Below are 20,253 nucleotides of genomic sequence, written 5' to 3' on the forward strand. Positions count from 1 at the left end.
CAGGTGCAAAACGAGACATGCACATGGTCACTGTGGAAGAGCTTGTGGGTCAGTTCAATGGGGGGGGGGCAGAACTGCACAGCTGTTGCATGGGCTGAGGAACAGTGGGAAGCACCTGGTCCATCTTTGGCAAAGAAGCCATCCGAAAGAAGTAAAAAACAAGAACAAAACAGCACTAACTTGAGCACCACACATTTGCGACATGAACGTGAAAGGATTTTAAAACCTTACAGCGAATAGCTCTACGGCCAATAAAGAACCCAGTAACAACCAACACCGATGTGATATTATATACAGTGTCTGCCTTTCACAGTGAAGTCACAAAGATCGTTGGGTATTCATGCATACTCTATAGGACTCATTCTTGTAAGTTATGAATACATGGATCAAGAACCTTTGGGCCCTCTCCTCAATTCACCAAGGCTAAGATTCAAAGCCCACCAGCGCTCTGCCCCATTAAAACACAAGTTATCCCCCCCCCCCACAAAAAAAAATATAGCGGCCTCAAGATACACCAGAAAGATCAGAGGCAGGTCTTTCCAGGAGGAAGGAAAGAGCTTAAATCTGGACCAGGTTAACTGAAAGGTGTCATTTCCCACCACAGCCTGGTAAGGCATTAAGACGATTCATTTTGCCATAGCCTGATGATTATCTGCTTGTGGTAACACTGAGGTGGGCTTTCTCAGTGGTGGGTTGCTTAATGCTCTACCTGCTGAAATACAGGAGGCCCCATCAAGCACTGGCCTTCTACTGGCTCTTGAACATACACCTGTTCAGACAAACACTTCCCTGCTTAAGACTCATGTTTTAATTGTGATGCTGCTTTGATGGGCTTGTTTACTATATAGTTTAATCATGGATATTTTAATGTAGCTGTTTTACAATGCATTCTAATTATTTGTGGGCAACTGTGTCATTACTGGTTTTGTTGTCATTTCGCTGATGTCTTTATCTTTTTGTGAACCACCTTGGTATTTTCTGCTTCAAATGAAAGGTGATGTATAAATTCTAACAACAACAACAACAACATCATCATCATTCTGGTTTCAGCCAGCAGCCTTCTCTCAGGCAGCTGTGACACATCAAAATGAGATCTAAGCTTTTGCATGTGTTTGCATCATGTTCTTGAAACCAGCTAAGCATAAGTTGCGGGGGATCTAAGTTACAAAAGGGGAGGAATTCACACTCCTAGTTTGCCCCTACCCTCTTCTAACACACACCCAGGGGGCCTAAACAGCACCACAGAAACTTACCAGCCACAGTTCAACTCACCTGTCTAACCTGGCACTCTGAGAGCAGCCCCTCTGGCTCTGTTCAAACTGCCTGATCACTTGAGCCGGGAAGGTGAAATTTCACCCCAGTGGCAGCTCTCACGCTGCGCTTTGCAACAAGGTTCAAGGGCGGTAACTTTATCCCAGAGGGAAAGTACGTGCCCAATATTCATGGCGTTGCCAAACATATTTCAATTATTTGGAGCCAACAACATCTCTTGTGGCAGCCAAGTCTGCAGTTCACACATATCCCATTTCCTGCCCGATTGAGAATACGCTTTGAAAAAGAAAGGGAAAAAAGCTCCCTTCTTTGGATTCTTAATTGAGCAAGGTCTCGGGCAGCATGGACACTGACTAAAGTGAAATGCACATCTCAACAACTTTCAAAGCCAAACTTAACAGTCTGCAAGCTGTTGACGGTAGCAGAGTCCAGAGGCTTTGGGCAAAATAAAATCAGCCTACACACAACTACCCGGGAAGAACTCTCTCAAGGGCTCACAACTCTGTGGCAAAGAACTTGTGCTGCATCCTGAGGGTTCCAGGTTCCGTTCCCAACATCTGCAGTTAACAAAAAGGAATCACAGAACTGTAGAGTTGGGACTCAAAGGGTCATCCAGTCCAACCCCTTGCAATGCGCCAATAACGGGTCTGGCAGACTTTGCCGAGAGCTGCTGCCTTCAAAGTGAGAGGCCAATGGTCTGACTCAGGATAGAGGCAACCATACCGTTCAGCTCTCTTTTTGATGTGCATAATGAATGGGGCGCCTGCCGCAGGGCACTATCTCATCTCCCACGCTATTTAATTTCTATATGAAGCCGCTGGGAGCAGTCATTAGTTTTGGGGCTAGGTGCTACCAGTATGCTGCTGACACTCGGCTCTGTTTATCCACAACATCTGAATCAGGAGAGGCCGTGCAAGCCCTAGAACAGCGCCCTGGATGGGATGAGGAGAAACAAGCTGAGCTTGAATCTTGGCAAGGCGGAAGCACTGTGGGCGAAGGGTTCCCAGGTCCAAGCAATCGGTCAATTCTTTTCCTGAAGGAGCAGGTTGACAGTCTGGGGCTGCTTCTGGATCCAGCCTTGTCCCTGGAGGTCCAGGTAACATGAATACAGTGGTGCCCCGCAAGACGAACGCCTCGCAAGACGGAAAACCCGCTAGACGAAAGGGCTTTCCGTTTTGGAGGCGCTTCGCAAAACGAATTTCCCTATGGGCTTGCTTCGCAAGATGAAAATGTCTTGCGAGTTCCTGCGGGGTTTCCCCCCCCCCTTTTCCTAAGCCCTAAGCCGCTTATCAGCTGATCCGCTAAAAGCCGCTAAACCGCTAATAGCGCTAATCCGCTAAGCTGTCAATGGGCTTGCTTCGCAAGACGAAAAAACCGCTATACGAAGAGCCTCACGGAACGGATTAATTTCGTCTTGCAAGGCACCACTGTAGCTAGAAGTGCATTTTACCAACTGCAACTGGTTACGACAGCCGCAACCTGGACTGGGGAAGCTGGGCCACAGTAGCTCAGGCCCTGGTTACTTCAAACTGGATGGCTGCAATGAGCTCTATGCGGGGCAATGCACGTGATCCAAAAGGTGCAGTTAGTTGCTTTATGGTCGCTGATAGGAGTGATGCCCTCCTGGGCGGCTTATGTAGCAGGACAGATCCAGATTCCATGGTATTCCCACCATCCAGGAAATTAGCCTGGTCCTCTACTTAACATGGATAAAAGCTACTGACAACAATTATCCCACAAATTCAGATTGCAGGGGTGGGAAGATTGAGCTCACCGCCTCCCCACTTGGCACAGCTATTCTCAACCACAGAAACAAACACTTGTGTTACATGCGGTGAGGCAATATCTTATTTATCTGTAACACATGCACAGAAACCAAAACAAGCATACACCAGATATTTAGTTGAAACTTGCTAGAATATAAATGACCCAGAAAAAGGGAAGGATCAGCACTTACAGCAGCTTCTGAAAAAGGTGGGTGGGCCGGGCTTGTTAATCTTCAGGCTGCCGTGCTTACGGAATTCACTGACTGTGGTTCGTGTCTCTTGAAAGAAATCACGATCGGTAAGCCAAGGAACTTTGCTTAAGAGAGAAATGAACCACAAGGGCTAGATAGTGCCTTACCGCACTGAGAAAAAAGATGGTCATGAGAAATCATGATATTCAAATGGAACCTCCATGTTCAGAGGCAGTCTACTTCTAAAAGGGTATTGCTGGGAGACTGACATTGGCTCTCCTGTCTGGCTTGTGGGCTTCCCTGGAAGCATCCCGAGGGCACTATGAGGGACTGAGGATGCTAGATTAGATTGCCCCTTGGGCCCAATCCACAATGGCTCTTCTTAATTTATGACTGGCAAGTAGAGGGCCAAGTTCCATCTCCCCAAGCAGTATCTTGTTGCAGTGCTACTGAAAGAGGTGCACATGGTGTGGTAGTTGCTGCAGCAACAACAGGTCTTGCTACCAGCCTACTTAGGAAGACTGGGGGAAACCATCCTCCATCTTCCCCATGGAAGGAACAGTCTCTGACTGAGCGGAAGAGCACCTGCTCTGCATGCAGAAGGTCCCAGGTTCAATCCCCACCCTCTACAGACAGCACTGGGCGTGTGCCCTGCCTGAGACCCTGGAAAGCCACAGTTGCCTAACTGTGTAGACCAGCGTTTCTCAAACTTGGGTCTCCAGCTGTTTTCAGATTATAATTCCCACCATCCCTGACCACTGGTCCTACTAGCTAGGGATGATGGGAGTTGTAGTCCAAAAACAGCTGGAGACCCAAGTTTGGGAAACACTGGTGTAGACAATACAGAGATAGATGGATGACTGGTCTGACTTGGTGTAAGACAGATTCCTGTGTTCCTAGGCTCTCTGTGAAGTGGCTTTCCTGTAAAACTGATGGTTGACCAGGTTCCTATACAAACAGTTTTTATTCTCCAGTATACTGTCTTTATTGTCTAAATGTGTTTTTTTCTGTAACTTTCTGTAACTGCTTAATGCTGCTATTGGTTTTTGTGCTTATTCTGTGTTAATTTTTTTTAGCTTCTCTTGTACCAACAACCGACAGTGATGGCTGTTTTGTTCCAAATAAATTAAATATCATGCTTTGGCCACATCAAGAGGCAGAAGCGTCTAGCTACAGCTTCAAGATGCTCTTACAAGACCACCACTCCCTGAAAGCCAAGAAACAAGCACGCACACATGTGCTCTTTAGCAGACAAACTCTGCTGCATATGGTGTAGGGGAACAGAAAAGACAGCATAGCCTGAAAAATACCTAGAAGTGTGGTCATCGTTGCAACAATGATTTATACCCCACCTTTCAGGAAGCAATTCCTTCCACGGTGGCTTACAAACAACATTAATGTCGCAAGACAATGATCAATGTGTAAAAGAGTTGTCAGGATCCTTGCCACAGAAAATTGGTGGTCAATACTTGCGTGAGGGGCGAAGGGAGCTGGGACAGGAGCCAGATTTGCTTCTTCTTTGGGCATGTACACATTAGCGGCTTAAAACACAGCGGGAGTAGTTCCCCCTGTGCTTCAAGTTGCTTTTTTTAAGCTGCTGTACACACCACTACCAGGTTTGTTTCCCCGTGCCTGCAACTCAAGGATTCCAAACTGCTACTCAATGAAGTTGCCAACTGCACATATGCTGTCATCCGCACAGGCACAATAAATGTCTGAAAAGTATACTTAGCATAGCAATAGTTTATGTATACCTTAGCATAGCAATAGTTTATGTATTCAAATCAGACGGGAAATGCATCAAGCAACAGTGTTTCTCAAGAAAGCACAGGATACCTATGGACACCAGTGGTGGAAGAGCGTTGGAGTAGAAGTAAGTGGCAATGTGTACGAAACCTTTGTCTGCCTCTCTGTTCTCACAGAACCTTTCCCAGAGGACAGCCACTGGTAGACACAGGATTGCGGGGAGACTTAAAGGGGGGGGGTTAACACTGCATGCATTGGACTATAGCAAACTGCACGCACAGGAGACACACTTTTTAATGTGTGCTTGGCCACTTTGGATTAATCTTTAGGAGGCAGATATAAACAAGTCAATGTAAACAATCGAAGATGCATACCACACAACTATCAATGAGATACGAAAGATCCAAGTCCACTATAGTGAAGCTCATAACAAAAATAAACGGAACTACTCAGAATTTATACAGAGCACTTTAAAATAATGCTCACAAACAACCCTTTAAGGTGGGCCAGGATGGTTATCATCCTATTGTGTATCTGAAGAAGTGTGCATGCACACGAAAGCTCATACCAAGAACTAACTTAGTTGGTCTTTAAGGTGCTACTGGAAGGAATTTTTTTTTGTTTTGACTATGGCAGACCAACACGGCTACCTATCTGTAACTGATCCTATTGTGTGTGCATGCACTTAACCTTCACAGCCCCACTTTGGTACAACATACATCTGAACGGAGTACTTCCTGGTTCACAACCCAGTCTTTTCACCATTGAGCTACAGTAGTTCTCTAACATAGCCTACATTCCTTTCCCAAACTACAGCTGATTTTGTTAGCAACTATTGCAAACCGTGCTGTTTAATGGGCAGCTGCCCTGACCAGACTAAAAGTACCCCCTTTTCCAGCAAGGGCTGGCTGCGTGTTTCTTCTGCGAAGCCTTCAACAAGGCAGAAAAACAACAACCCTCCCGATTTCCGGGGGTTGCTCCCTCTCCTAACAACTGACGTTCAAAGGTATACTGCTTCTCAACCCGGAGGTTCCATTTCGCAGATCACGCTGCAATCCGATGCCCCGCTCCGACGCGGGACTTAATCCCACTGAGCTCCGCGGGATTCACTTCCGAGTAGGCATGCAACTGGATCGGGCTCGTCAAGAAACAGGCAGGTTGCATGCATGGCGTTTACTGGTGCAGTTCTGCGGAGGGGCATTGGTGCAGCCCCAGAGGAGAGGGGGAAAGGGGGCTGGAGAGAGGCTTGTGCGGCCCTTGTGTTGCATGCATGGGAAACGGGGCGCTTCTTCCAAGTCGGTGGAAAGCAGGACTTTGCACACACACATTAACCCTCCCTCCGTGCCCCAATCCCCTTCCGAGCGAAGCTTGCCTTGGCCTGGCCTTACCTTACCTCCCCCCAAAAAACTACCCTGCGGGCACCGTCGATTGAAGCCGCCTCTATTGTGCAGGAGGGTCGCCGGCAAGGGCTGATGACGAAAGAACAGCAGCGCGGCGCCACCAAGCACGTGATACGGGGGGGGAGTATGGGGAGGGGGAGGAAGTGAAGCCGGAGCCGCCTTCTTTGGAGAGGGCAAAGAACTCTCCGCCTCCAGCCTTCGAAAGCCTTTGATGGAAGAGAGGAGAGGAGGCAACCTCGGCGGAGCTTTCCCTAATCTCCCTCTTCCCAGGTACCGCCTTTTTGAAAAGGAGAGGGAAGGGAAGTTCAAAGAGCAGCATCAGGCATGGTTTAAGTTCATAGCTGTCAACGTTCCCCTTTTTTTAATGGGAAATTCCCTTATTCCGAATAGGATTCCTCGCAAGAAAAGGGGAAAGCTGACAGCTATGTTTAAACAAAACAAATTCCTTCCAGTAGCACCTTAAAGACCAACTAAGTCAGTTCTTGGTATGAGCTTTCGTGTGCATGCACACTTGGTATCTGAAGAAGTGTGCATGCACACGAAAGCTCATACCAAGAACTAACTTAGTTGGTCTTTAAGGTGCTACTGGAAGGAATTTGTTTTGTTTTGACTATGGCAGACCAACACGGCTACCTATCTGTAACTGGAGCTATGTTTAAGTTGCTAACACCAGCCTCCACAGCTACATGCCTATAAAGAAACCTTCCCTGTTAAACACACGTGGTGGTGATGAACGACACGGGTATAGATGGCTTTAGAAACGGATGGGACAAACTGAAATGGGAGTTTGGAGGGGGGCGTCTAATCAAGGGCTGTTTTTTTTATTTCTAAAAATAATGTGCGCCGTCTAGGGTTTGGAATCAGAAAACTGGAGCACTTGAGGGTTTACGTTCCTCGTTTAAACTGTGTGTACCCTACCATTGCATCAACTGAGTCTTAATTTAGCCAAATCCCTTGATGTCAGGGAATCTACTCTGGGCATAATACTTCGTTGCATACAATCCAATGCATTTAGGGTCAGGTTTCAAAATTAAATCAGGAACTGTTTTAACTCTTCCCCCCAAGTTACAATCTGTGAAGGTGCACTCCACACTTGGGGCAAGCATACCTTGGCGGGGGGGGGGGGTCCCCCTGCCTCATATCGACACCAAAGAGCAACCCGCCCTCCTGGGGGCTCCGACTGAGACCTAGAGGGGATAAGCCCCTTGTAATGCTTGGGACAAATCCTGCCAACACTTGCAGTCTGGCCAAGGAACCCAGAGAACAGGACTTGTTGGAATGTAAGGGAGCAGCTTTTATGAATTTGTTTAAGAACATCAGAGGGGACCAACTGGATCAAGTCAAAGCCAAATCCTGGTCAATAATCCCTTCCTTGCAGCAGCCAACCTGGTGGTCCAGGCATAGGAAGCCACCCTACACTGAATCAGACCATTTGTCTGTCTTGCTCAGTACTGTCTACACTCGTGGTTCAAATGATAAATAAATAATTTCCCACTAACTACTCTGAAGTTGCTGAGGGGCTTGGCGAATTGCTTCATGCGTGTTGTAGCATTGTAATGTGCTATGCTAGATGCTGTATGATTTTTAATGGCATTTTCTCCTTATATAATTGTATTTTAGTCTATTCCGCAGTGCAAGAAATAACGAAACCACAGAAACACAATTTAAAATCTACTGTGAATATTTAATGAGATGGATGTGCCGTCCTCCCATTTTCAACCACAAGTCCACATGCATGCCACAGACCACCTGAATGAAGTATGCGGACCACTGGTAGCCCATAGACCACAGTTTGCAAACTCCTGGTCGACAATGACTCAAAGCGGCTCTCCTGCATTTCAGACACGGTTCTCTCCAAGCCCTACCTGGGGAAACCGGGGGCTGAACCTGGAGCATTCACAATGGAAAACAGATTTTTCAACACTGAACTGCAGCCCCTTCTTCTCTGGGAAGCACAATAAGCAGTGCCTTAATGGGCAATACAGTGGTACCTCGAGTTAAGTACTTAATTCGTCCCGGAGGTCTGTTCTTAACATGAAACTGTTCTTAACCTGAAGCACCACTTTAGCTAATGGGGCCTCCTGCTGCCACCGCGCCGCCAGAGCACGATTTCTGTTCTCATCCTGAAGCAATATTTTTGGGTTAGCGGAGTGTGTAACCTGAAGCGTATGTAGCCTGAAGCGTATGTAACCCGAGGCACCACTGTACCCTAATGCAAGGATGTCTTCCATTTATTTTTCTTTCTTTTTTACACACACGAACACACAGAGGCACACAGCATCCTCCATCAGTGCAGCAGAGGGCCCCTACAGCAATCAGAGGGCTGAACTAAGTTTGGAGATCTATCAGGAAAGTCACAAACAGGGAATGAAGGCCATTCCTCTCTGCTGCTGCTGATCCCCAGGAGTGGGTCATCAGAGACTGCCTCTGAAAGTGGAGGTTCCGTTTGATTCAGTTAGCATAGTACAGGCAGCCTTCACATGTATTTCATCCGCTTTTCCTTTCCACTGCCACCGTAGCCCCCCACATCAAATTCCACATATTAATTAGGTGCCATATTTAAAACTACCCATTCACACTCCGGTTTCCGTCTGGCACTCTGTAAAGATAATTGGTGCTACATGTGAAGCAGGCACAATAAAAAGAAAGCTTCCCTCAGAGGAATTGAGAGATCAATAGAATCATCACTGTACAGTATCCCATTACACACACTCTGCAGGTTGGTACAATTGAGGCTTGTAAGCAGCCACCTGCTGGTCTACCCGTTATGAGGCAGAAGCCAATAATATAAAACATTCTAAAATATAGCAGCCTTCGCCAGCTTGGTGCCCTCCAGATTGGCGAAGCGCGTTTTTACAAGCGGTTGATGCATCTTTAAACAGCAGACACTGGAAGGCTTGGCAGCTGGACTACCAAAGTCATTTGCATATTATTCACTTTGGATATCTTTGTCTAACCTTGCTGTTTTAGGAGGAAGCTTGGCTGGTTCCAAGGCACAGTGGCCTTGGTGAATCTAGAACTAACACATAATCTTAAGGCTCAGAGAGGGACCAATGAGTGACACTAAAGGCATGCTCCACAGCGAAACAAAACAAGCCACAGAGCTCTTTACCATTTAGCCCACCAGGAGCAGAAACAACTGAGGCACATGGCCAACACCAAGGGGGAATAGAGATTGCAGTCAGTATCTGTTTGGGAAACTCACACAAGCCACTCAAAGTTCCTCAGAGGAAAAGCAAGATGGAGAAGGAAGTTCTAGCTGACACATGAGCAAGCCACCATGGACAAAGGGTGTCCCCACCCACACTGTGGTCCATTTCCAATCACACTGGGAAATAACTTTGTAGGATTTCTCCCCTGCTTCTCCTCTTCCACCATTTCAGCTTGCTTGTTCACGCACCTCTTGCTCCAGCCAGACAGGATAAGCAATCAGGAACCTTTCAAGCTCTCCATATTCCTACCAGCCTACCTCCGAAGTGAAATGGAAATAGGAACAGAAAGCTACACATTTCAGCAACAGACGGAAAACCCCAAGGCTCTCCATGCAGTGGGATGAACACTGAGAACCAATCAGTCATTACTACCACCCTAGACTATTTATAGTCACCAGCAAAGAGGCCAGTTAAGTCCTCACCCAGGAGGAAACAACACATAATAGGAGTTAACACATCCAGGAGGTGAGGGGAGACCTATTAAGCAAATGATTTTTGGTGAGCAACACACACTGAGATTCAGAGAGGAAAGTGGAAAGAAAGGCACCCCCCTTTTTTTGCATTTAATGTTATTGCAGAGGCTGACAATTGGGGAAAGCAGCATGGATTCCAATTTCAATTAAGCTCTGATCTGCAGGCAGGCCTCTCTCATGAAGCAGATAACTGCCTGCAGAAATGAAGGTGTGCGGTTGAACTACAGCTCCCTGCCTCCCCCCTCCACCTGTTAGACATACTTGCTAGGGCTGATGGAAGCTTTATTTACTTTTAAACTTTTATCAGGCCCTTCCTCCCAAAGAAGCTCAGGGATACTCAGCAACAGCTGGAAGTCCAAATGTTCCCCACTCCTGAACTGCAGCCTGATTAAATCATGCATGTCTGCACCACTCTTTCATTTTGAACAGTTTACTGCGGCTCACTCAGCCTTGCATTTAAGCGCTGGCCTGACGGCCAGAGGCAATAAGGAATTCCATGCAGGAAGATGAGCTGGTTGGCAGAGAAAGACTGGAGGGCTCTGTCCCTCTCCAGAGCCCAGCACAGAAACCAAGTGGACCACCACACACCAAGCCCCCAGCGCAGAAGTGAAACATGCTGCTGTGAGAGCGATGGAGTTCTCTGTCACTCTTTGCCAGCCCCATGCATGTTACTAACTTTGGCGGGCTGGATTTGCTAGTCACAAAAGGGGCAAGTCGGGCATGGACCACTGGACATCTTATTTCACACTACGCTGGCTTTAGAGATTTCACCAGGTACCTCCTGTGGAATTCCATGCAAACATCAGCAACCATAAGGGCTGGAAACTTTTACTTTTTAAAGTCCAGATGCTTGCAAAGTTGAATTCTGCAGCCAGTACCACAGTCTGTACTCTCAAAGAAATATGGGGCACACAGTCTGTATTAGAACTGTTTGAAGGCTCCAATACACCACATTCTGTCCCCCATCAGCATTAAGGTCATCTCTTTCTAGTCAACCACGGTTAAGCATCATGTGGGCACTGATGCTAACCATACTGAACAGCAACAAGGAAACATATTGTTTTCAAGTCATGACTCAATAATAAGCATATCCCTTCCTTTAAAATAAAAGGACACCTTGTATTTAACAGTTCATCTGGTTGCATAGGCAACCTGGAATTCCATACAGGAAAGTGAGCAGGTTGAAAATGAAGGGACATGTCACTCCATTCCTCCTCCTCCAGCCTTTGTGGTTCCTATGCATAGAGGGGAAAAAATATTTTCCTCTGCAACCATATTGGAAAGGCAGTGGGCTGGCAGAGGGGAGGACTGGGTGAACCATCCTAATCCAACATCCCACTTGATAGAAGTCTGTATTTTCTTTCTTCCCTTCTTTCTAAAACTACCCTAGCAGCACAATTGTAACTCCATCTAATCAGAAGCAAAGCCTCTTTAATTCAATGGGGCCAGTTCCACAGTTGATGGGGTTAGGGCTCAAGCCTAAGAGACTAGTGGCCTGTAATTCCATGCTTCCTGAGGAGGAGGCCATTAAGGTTTCTGGGGTTAGTGAGCAGCCCCAGGTTTTAAACCATCTCCTTTCCGTTTTCTCTAGAGTGAGGTGTGGGGAGAAAGGCATGCAACACCCACCCCACTCTCACCCGCAGCTTTCTTCTCATTTTATCTGCAGCGCCAAGCGCTGAGGTACAATGAGCAGGGGGCAGTTAAGGTGGAAAGAAGGACACCAATACTCATGGGGAAGATCCACACCATGAATAGGCAAACTCCGGCCCTCCAGATGTTTTGGAACTAAAACTCCCATGATCCCTAGCTAACAGGACCAGTGGTCAGGGATGATGGGAGTTGTAGTCCCAAAACATCTGGAGGGCCAAGTCTGCCTATGCTTGATCCACACCTTGCATTTGTGAAGAGGCTGCATCCTAATGTTTTAATGTTGTATCTTCATCTTTTAAATTGTATTTTAATCAACTTGTTTTTATTATTGGTTGTTAGCCGCCCTGAGCCTGGTCTTGGCTGGGGAGGGTGGGGTATAAATAAAAATGTATTATTATTATTTAAAGCACACCCAATGCACATTGAAAGTACATGACTCCCAACAGTCCTGGGAACTATAGTTTCCCCTCACAGATCTACAATTCCCAGTACCCTTCACAAACTACCATTCCTGGGGTTATTGGGTGGGAGTTTTTTTGTCATGGCTCTGCCCTTGAATAGTGCAACCCTGCGTGTGTACACTCAGAAGTCAGGCCCACTGAACTCAGGAAATGCAGGATTGCATGCTAACTAACTGTGCAATTCCCCACAGGAGCAAACCTCACTGAGTTCAACGGGGCTGCGCTCCCAGGCTAAGCGTGCACAGGATTCGCTGGCTGGATTTCTCTGCAGGGCCCCGATCCCCTCCCCCCCCAAAAAAAAATAAGGAAGCGCGAGGCAGACAAGAGATGACAACGCGAGACCACCCCTCCCGCCCCTTTCTCTGCCTCTCACCTCCCACCCACCTCTCCTCTTCTGCAACGCAAACCTCCGCCTTCCCCGCCCCTTTGGCTTACTGAGCGCATCGTCGCTTAAGACGCAGAGAACACCGGCCCGCAGCTGGCGCGCATGCGCGAAGCAGAAGGCCGCCGAGTCTTATCGAGGGAAAAGCGGCGCACTGCTCGCCCTGGTAAAGGGGGGCGGGGAAAAGCGTCGCACGGCCGCGCATGCGCGCCGGGCGCCAGCTGCCTCTCACAGCAGGGCAGTGCGCACGCGCGGAGCGAAGCGCCGCTTTCCCGCCCAGCGCCCGCCGCTTTCCCCCTCCCGCGCTCTCCCTCCCGCTCCTTTTCCCTCAGCCGGAGGCTTCTCGGAGGCTCCTTACCCGCTCGGCCGCTTCCGCCCCGGAGCCCGGCGGCGACTGTTGGGCCCGCCGCGAACTGCCCCCCTCAGCGGTCCGCTTTCTCCTTTTTTCTGCTCAGCGCCGCCGTGCTGGGCGCAGAGTGGTGCCGTCACGCGCGGCGCGACCGGCGGCTGCAGCGACGTCACGTGACGTGGGCTTGCCCTGGCGTCACGTGACAGGCCCTTCACCTAAGGCTTGGAGCAAAGTTGCCTGTTGCTTTTGTAAACCTCTTCCCCAGAAACACTTCTTATCAAGCCATGAGGATAAATAAAAAGCTGTCAGGTTGTCGTTCAAATATCTGCATCATGCAGATGACTCATGCAGTCCAAACTAAGTGAACACTCCACCCCAGATTTGTGTCAAGGAACGGGGGCCACTTGCCCTCCCCAGATACAGGGGGGCTTTGTCCCTCTCCCTTCCCTCAGGGCTACTTTGGCTGCCGTCATTGGGCAGGAGGCCACAAGGGCCAACCAGAAGAATCTCTTCCTTCCAGTCTTGCCTCGCCCCAATTGCCCCTGAGGATGGGGAGACTGGCCAAGAGCTGGTGATGGCTCCATTGTGCTGTCATAAATCGACAGTAAGGCTATAGATCGTAAAACTGAGCAAGTCTGGAGGGAGGCAGGCGGCTGCCCTCGCCCATCATCAGCTGATTCCCTTTCTGATTAAAGAGTGCAATCTTGATTTACCAAAACATTTCATGCATCTTAAAAATAATTAAAACAAAGTAACCATGGAGAGATAAAAGCACGAGACTGAAAAAAGAGTGAGACAAACAGGCTGATGTCTCATGGATTGAGAGCCTGGGGCTGCACGGATAGCAGAGTTCAGAGGATGCCGGTATATTTTGGTCTGTTGAAGAGAAAATGGCCTGCCTTTGTCTCACCATGACCCAGCATTCAGAAAGAGGGATTCCCCCCTCCCAGACTCTTGAGTGAGACAATGAAGCATCTCTTAGCAGGGGCAGCTGTTTGTCTTCGCTCGCTGTGCATATGGGAGAGAAGCCTCCATAGTCAGAGGCAGTGTACCTTTGTGAAAGGCAGGGGAGCGAGAGAGCAGGAGCCATTTTTTAAAAATGTATTTTTAATTTTTAATTTTATTTATAAATCTCCCCCGTCCAGGGATTCTCAAGAGGGCTCACATGCCATTGCATCTAAACTTTAGTCATATTTTAGAACCTTTGAAAGCAATGGACAGGGTTAATTTAGGCGCAGTAATTTCAGTGGGTCTAGGGCAGGGGTAGGCAAGCTAAAGCCTGGGGGCCGGATGCGGCCCAATCGCCTTCTCAATCAGCAAGTTTTTACATGAGTAGAATGTGCCCTTTTATTTAAAATGCATCTCTGGGTTATTTGTGGTGCATAGGAATTCGTTCATCCCCCCCACCAATATAGTCCGGCCCCCTACAAGGTCTGAGGGACAGTGGACCGGCCCCCTGCTGAAAAGGTTTGCTGGCCCCTGGTCTAGGGAGTCTTCTCTTTTCATAAGGCGGCCAAAGTATTGGAGCCTCAGCTTCAGGATCTGTCCTCCCAGTGAGCACTCGGGGCTGATTTCCCTAAGAATGGATATGTTTGATGGACTTCAAGAAGATCAAACCTATCCATTCTGAAGGAAATCAGCCCTGAGTGCTCACTGGGAGGACAGATCCTGAAGCTGAGGCTCCAATACTTTGGCCACCTCATGAGAAGAGAAGACTCCCTGGAAAAGACCCTGATGCTGGGAAAGATGGAGGGCACAAGGAGAAGGGGACGACAGAGGACAAGAGGTGGGACAGTGTTCTCAAAGCTACCAGCATGAGTTTGACCAAACTGGGGGAGGCAGTGGAAGACAGTGGAAGGGGGTCACGAAGAGTTGCACACAACTAAACAACAACAGCACTTGAGTACGATTTAGCTGGGTACATCCCAAGTCAATAATGACAGTAATATATAAAATCTTTGTTACTAGGCTGCAGTATGCTTAATTGATTTATTGGTTGGATTTTTCCTTTGTTTTTTTAAAAAAGCTTTCACCTTCACACAATTAAAATTGTCTCCTTGTTCATTTGTACATTTACTTTCCCTCCCAAGGAGCTCACTGTTCTCCTCCCCGATGTTATCCTCACAGCAACCCTGTGAGGTGGGTTATGCTGAGAGGCAGTGACTGGCCAAACCCAGTGAGCTACATGGCTGAGTGGTGGATTTGAACATTTGTTTAAGAACACGGAAAAGCCTGTTGGGTCAGGCCAATGGCCCATTTAGTCCAGCATCGTGTTCACAAAGTGACTGCCCAGTCTCTCCCAGGTCTCAGTCGTCCCTTCCAACCACTATGCCACACTGTCGTATCACAGTGCTCAAAGCAATATCATAAAAACTTGCCTTCTTTGGGGCCCTGGCCTTGTACCTTTGTTCTTCACTCTAAAAAGCTCACGGAGCTGCTTATGTAAAATCAATTAAAACAAGACAGGTTCTGCCCTCAGGCTTAACAATCTTTTAAGAAGAATAAAACGGAACCATTGGCAAGATTTCAAAATGTCCCAAACTTAGAAGCCTTTAAAAGCCTGAGATGGGCAGGGTGGGGAAGGCAACCTACGTAATTAATTGGGGCAGATTTTTTTTTTTATATTGTTGTTAGTTTGGGGACTTATTCTGTATGCTTGAGTCGCTTCTAATCCCTGGGTTCCTGGATCCAGTCGGGGTTAAAATCTAATGGAGGATTCCATTGCTGAACTAGTCAAGAAAGTTTGTGAATTAATGGCCCTGCTCCTAATGAGTGCTTTGTGCTAGAGGGCAAATGGGGGGGGCCTCCCCCCCTTCCCTAGCTGGTACAGTGGTACCTCGGTTACATACGCTTCAGGTTACATACACTTAAGGTTACAGACTCCGCTAACCCAGAAATAGTGCTTCAGGTTAAGAACTTTGCTTCAGGATGAGAACAGAAATTGTGCTCCAGCAGTGTAGCAGCAGCAGGAGGCCCCATTAGCTAAAGTGGTGCTTCAGGTTAAGAACAGTTTCAGGTTAAGAACGGACCTCCGGAACGAATTAAGTACTTAACCCGAGGTACCACTGTACTGAAAAAGTAAAAAGCCAGAGTGTGTGTGAACCGAGAGCAGGCTAGAAGCAGGCAGAAGCTGGAAGTCGGAGGCAGGTTTGACTTCTGCTGGAATCCTAGGCTTGACAACATGGATAGCTCAGTTGGTTAGAGTAGGGGTCAGCAAACTTTTTCAGCAGGGAGCCAGTCCACTGTCCCTCAGACCTTGTGGGGGGCCAGACTATATTTTGAAATAAAAAATGAATGCCTGTGCCCTACAAATAACCCAGAGATGCATTTTAAATAAAAGGACCCATTCTACTCATGTAAAAACACGCTGATTCCTGGACTGTCTGCGGGCCGGATTGAGAAGGCGGTTTGGGCTGGATCCGGCCCCCGGGCCTTAGTCTGCCTAGCCATGTGTTAGAGCGTGGTGCTGATAATGCCATGGTTGCAGGTTCAAGCCCCATATGGGACAGCTGCATATTCCTGCATTGCCAGTGCTTAGACTAGATCAGGGGTAGTCAACCTTTTTATACCTACTGCCCACTAATGCATCTTTCTTGGTGGTAAAATTTCCTTACCGCCCACCAGTGCTCGATGGAAGGAGGATTCAGTTTGTGCCATAGAACCCCCTACTGCCCACCTAGAATCCTGAAACACCCACTAGTGGGCGGTAGGGACCAGGTTGACAACCCCTGGACTACATGATCTTCAGGGTCCCTCCCAACTTTACAGTTCTGTGAACTATGAACTATAGGAGAAGCAAGACTACTGCCGGGTTGTTGCTGTGAGCTCCTCCATCGTAGGCTCAGGTTATACATGTGTGTAAATAAACCGTATATCATAAAGACACCACAGTCTCTGCTGCACCTCATTCCAAGGAAATTGAACCCTGGGTAAGCGCCCAGAATCCCTGAAACCTCACACGGCTCAGAGATTGGGGTGGTGTGCAAGAATATTGTTTTTTAGTAGAATGTCTTATTAAATTTGCAGCAGGCAATGCTGTCCTCAAAGAAGTGATTTCCTCTCCTGGTATGCCAGGATCTGGTAGTTGGCTCTTGATGAGAAATTAACTCAGCAGTGCAGAAGAAATTTGCACAGAGAAATTCTCAGAAACATGGTTCCAGTTTATTACTTATGCAAATACAAAACACAATATGGTAGGAGATGTTTTTCTCCAGATTTAAGTGAACAGCACTTTCAAAATGATGCAGCTGGTAGGGAATAAAATAATTCCTAACAATACAGGACAAGTTCTCCAAGACTGAGCGGCCTTTTGTACTTCTTCAGCGAATGGAGAATATGCACGGGCAGCAGCTGTCACAGGAGTAATCACACAGTTCAAAGATGGAGGCAACTCTTTATTAGAATACCACAATCTCCACAGACTTGATTGAGCAGAGCAGCTCATTCCCGGGGGTCTTCCTCCATGAAAATCAGTCGCCAAGACTGAAAGTCCCTGCTTCCTCAGAGCTTTTCCCGAACAACCGGAGACTGCACCTGCCTGCAGCCAACCTATCCTCTGCCCTTCTCATGCCTCTTCTGGTTCTGGGAGACAAGGATTGGGGAAGCTTGTCACAGCAGGTAGGGGGAGACACCCATGACTCTTTACCCGCCAGACTCATCTCTGCCTCTTGGCCTCCCTCATCCCACTCTCCTACTTCAGCACCTGCCTCCGTTTCTGGACTCCTCTCTGCCACCGACTCGTCCCACTCACTAAGCCCTTTTACCTCTTCATTTTATGCCTCCGCTTCCCAGTCTCCCCCCTCTGACCTCTCTGTTAGTTTCTGTTTGTGCCACTGTGCAGTGCTTGGAGTCACAAGACTCTGTTTACATTCCAGAGACATTCTAGGCTGTTGGAAGTCTCACAGAAGACGGATGTGATGTTTACTGGTTTCTGGTTCCTTTGTTTTCCAGTCGCTCTCTGCTCTCACAGAGAGAGGATGATTGTGCTGGTCCAGGGGGGGGAGGTTACTGTGGGGCGAGGTCCAGGACCTGAGTTGAGGGTCGGCAGACAGTCCTCCACAGGCGAAGCGGGGTCCACAGTGAGAAGCCGGGCAAGGACAGGAACTCTGGGGGAACAGGACTGGATGCTGGCTGAAACAGCTCTTCAACGACGTTGCTCCCGCAACCTGGGACCGGGCTGACCGGCCTTTATCTTCTCTGAGGCCAGGGGCGGTCCTGGCCCCCAGGAGACCCGCCTCTCCTGGCCTTAAGGCGAGCACTCCTCCTGAGAGAAACCAGTTCCCTTCGCCTCTCTGCCCTGAGCCTCTGCAGTTCAGGAGAGGCTGAAGGGTTACTGGACCCAGGGGGAGACTCACCTGTAGGCACTGAGTCCTCAACCACCTCCGGAGCCATTCACCTGGTGCCTGCTCATGAGGATCCGGCACAGGTGCAGGCGCTTCAGAATCAAGGCCCTGCCCCAGTTCAGCCGGCCCTGGAGGCAGGGACTCCTGTGCAGGCTGGGATTCCTCCGGTTCAGCCTCTGAATCGGATTCCCAGGCCATCACAATGATTTCTTTTCTGTGTGCGTAGTTAGGGAAATAAAGCATAGCGATGTAGCTCATAAATCTCGTCACTACTGCTGCTTTGATACTCTGCTGAATGGGGAAGCGTGCTTGGAGCCTCATCAAAGGCTCAGGTCGTTAATTATCGTTGGATGAGATTCCGAAGGCTCGACCGAAGGATGAGCTTTATCAGCTCAGTCGTAGCGGAGATTCCGGCACTCTCATCATCATCCCACCAGCCATCCCCAGGCGCCAAGCCTTCTCCAAGCCTTCTTCCCTTGGGGATTCCCCAGCTGGTTCCTCCCACCATTCCTCTGCATCCAACCAGTCCATGACACCTCAGGGTACGCCCCCCCTTTTCTGGAGACAATACTGCCTGAAACTGTGGTGAGCTGCTGCCAGTCAGTGTAGACAACACTGATCTAGATGGACCAGTGGTCTGACTCAGGAGTTTCCTGCACACCTCCAAAGCTGCTGGGTTTCCCCCCGAGCTTGTAAGCACATCCTCCTAATTGCTTTCAGTGTTGAGATGAGCTACTGTTTATTTCAGCTCATTCCCAATTTAAATTCTCCTCATGCTGCTTTCCAGGAATGTGAAGGTGGATCCATCTATTAAATTGGATTCGCCATTCTTTCTGTCTGTCTGTCTTGTCTTCCCTCCCTCCCCCGAGGTAAATCCCTTTTAATTTGATTAGGACAAAAATTCCTGGCACTAAGCAGATTGAGCTTGTCAGCTGCTCTGCTGCTTTCCCCCCCTGTAACTAAGGGAATGTAATTTACCATCTGGCAAGGAGATCAAAATGCATTGAGGCAGCCCGTTGCTGGCAAGGAAGAAGAAGAAGCCTTGCGACAGCATCTTTTCTGGCGTGGTGAACCATGTAAGAGGATGAGCTTCCTTTACAGCATGGGTGAGGGACCTTTTTCTACAGCCCAAGGGCCACATAACTTCATGGACGATCATCTGGGGGCCACAGTTCAGTAGCAGGCAGGGCCATGGGGGAAAGTGGCCCAAGTGATGGATGTGATGCTGACCTCTCTGTCCACCGTGCAAAATTTAGTTAAAACCAAGGCTGTTTTGAAAGGTTCGGTCAGCCATTTTGATTCAAAATGGCGTCCGGTTGTATCGATACGTTGACAAAACGCCTGCTCTTTGATCTCGGGAACCATCATGCCAAATCTGGATAGCTAAAGAGGTGTCAAGCTGCATAAAAAAACGGATGAAAAACTTCCCAAAATATACAGTCGACTCTGAAGTTACGCACATTTAACTTGCAGTTGTGACTTTGCACAGTTGGTGGATGGACAATTGGAATGACACAAATTAAATGCACTCAAGCAGGGGCGAACGCAGGCTTCGTGACACCCGGGGCGGGGCGTCGTGACGTAGGGCGCATGTAAGGCATCACTATGTATGACACATGCATCGTACGAAGCGACGCCACACATACTCTGTGCATAGCGGTTTACCGGCGGTGGGGAGCCGGGATCCTCTGCTCACAGCTGCAGCTGCGAACGGAGGACCCTCTACATGCAGCTGTAGTGGTGACAGAGGGATCCCACCGCCGCTCATACGGTGCTCAAGTGGCGCCGGCAGCAAACCACTATGTATAGCGCATGTGCATTACGTACAGTGCATGCGTGCAACACCACACATACATTGTACGTCCTCCAGGATCCTCTGCTTGCGGCTGCAGCTGCAAACAGAGGATCTTCAACATGCGGCTGTGTGATGGCTGTTCGTGCCGCCACAGCGAAGAGAGCCCCTGCAGGGTGCCTTTTTGTCACACACACCCAGACATGGCACTGGGGGC

The 20,253-nt window shown here is 48.6% G+C and overlaps 1 protein-coding gene across 7 annotated transcripts in view; it reads right to left on the reverse strand.

The window, feature by feature from the left end:
- Nucleotides 1–13,033, reverse strand: part of ADAR (adenosine deaminase RNA specific) — a 39,047-nt gene extending 26,014 nt beyond the window's left edge. The window contains exon 1 of one of the 7 annotated variants that reach the window (XM_081840850.1): nucleotides 12,912–13,033. Coding sequence is in view for 1 of the 7 variants with exons in the window: in XM_081840854.1 (XP_081696980.1) it covers nucleotides 12,607–12,615 (9 nt within the window). In the remaining 6 variants the exon portion in view is untranslated. Of the gene's footprint in view, nucleotides 1–6,363; nucleotides 6,469–12,606; nucleotides 12,711–12,911 lie in introns of those variants that run through there. The other 6 variants (XM_081840853.1, XM_081840854.1, XM_081840851.1 and 3 more) reach the window with 6 other exon arrangements.
- Nucleotides 13,034–20,253: the final 7,220 nt, after the last annotated feature.

Source organism: Podarcis erhardii, assembly GCF_964252035.2.
Source record: "Podarcis erhardii genome assembly, chromosome: 15".
Taxonomy (NCBI): domain Eukaryota; kingdom Metazoa; phylum Chordata; class Lepidosauria; order Squamata; family Lacertidae; genus Podarcis; species Podarcis erhardii.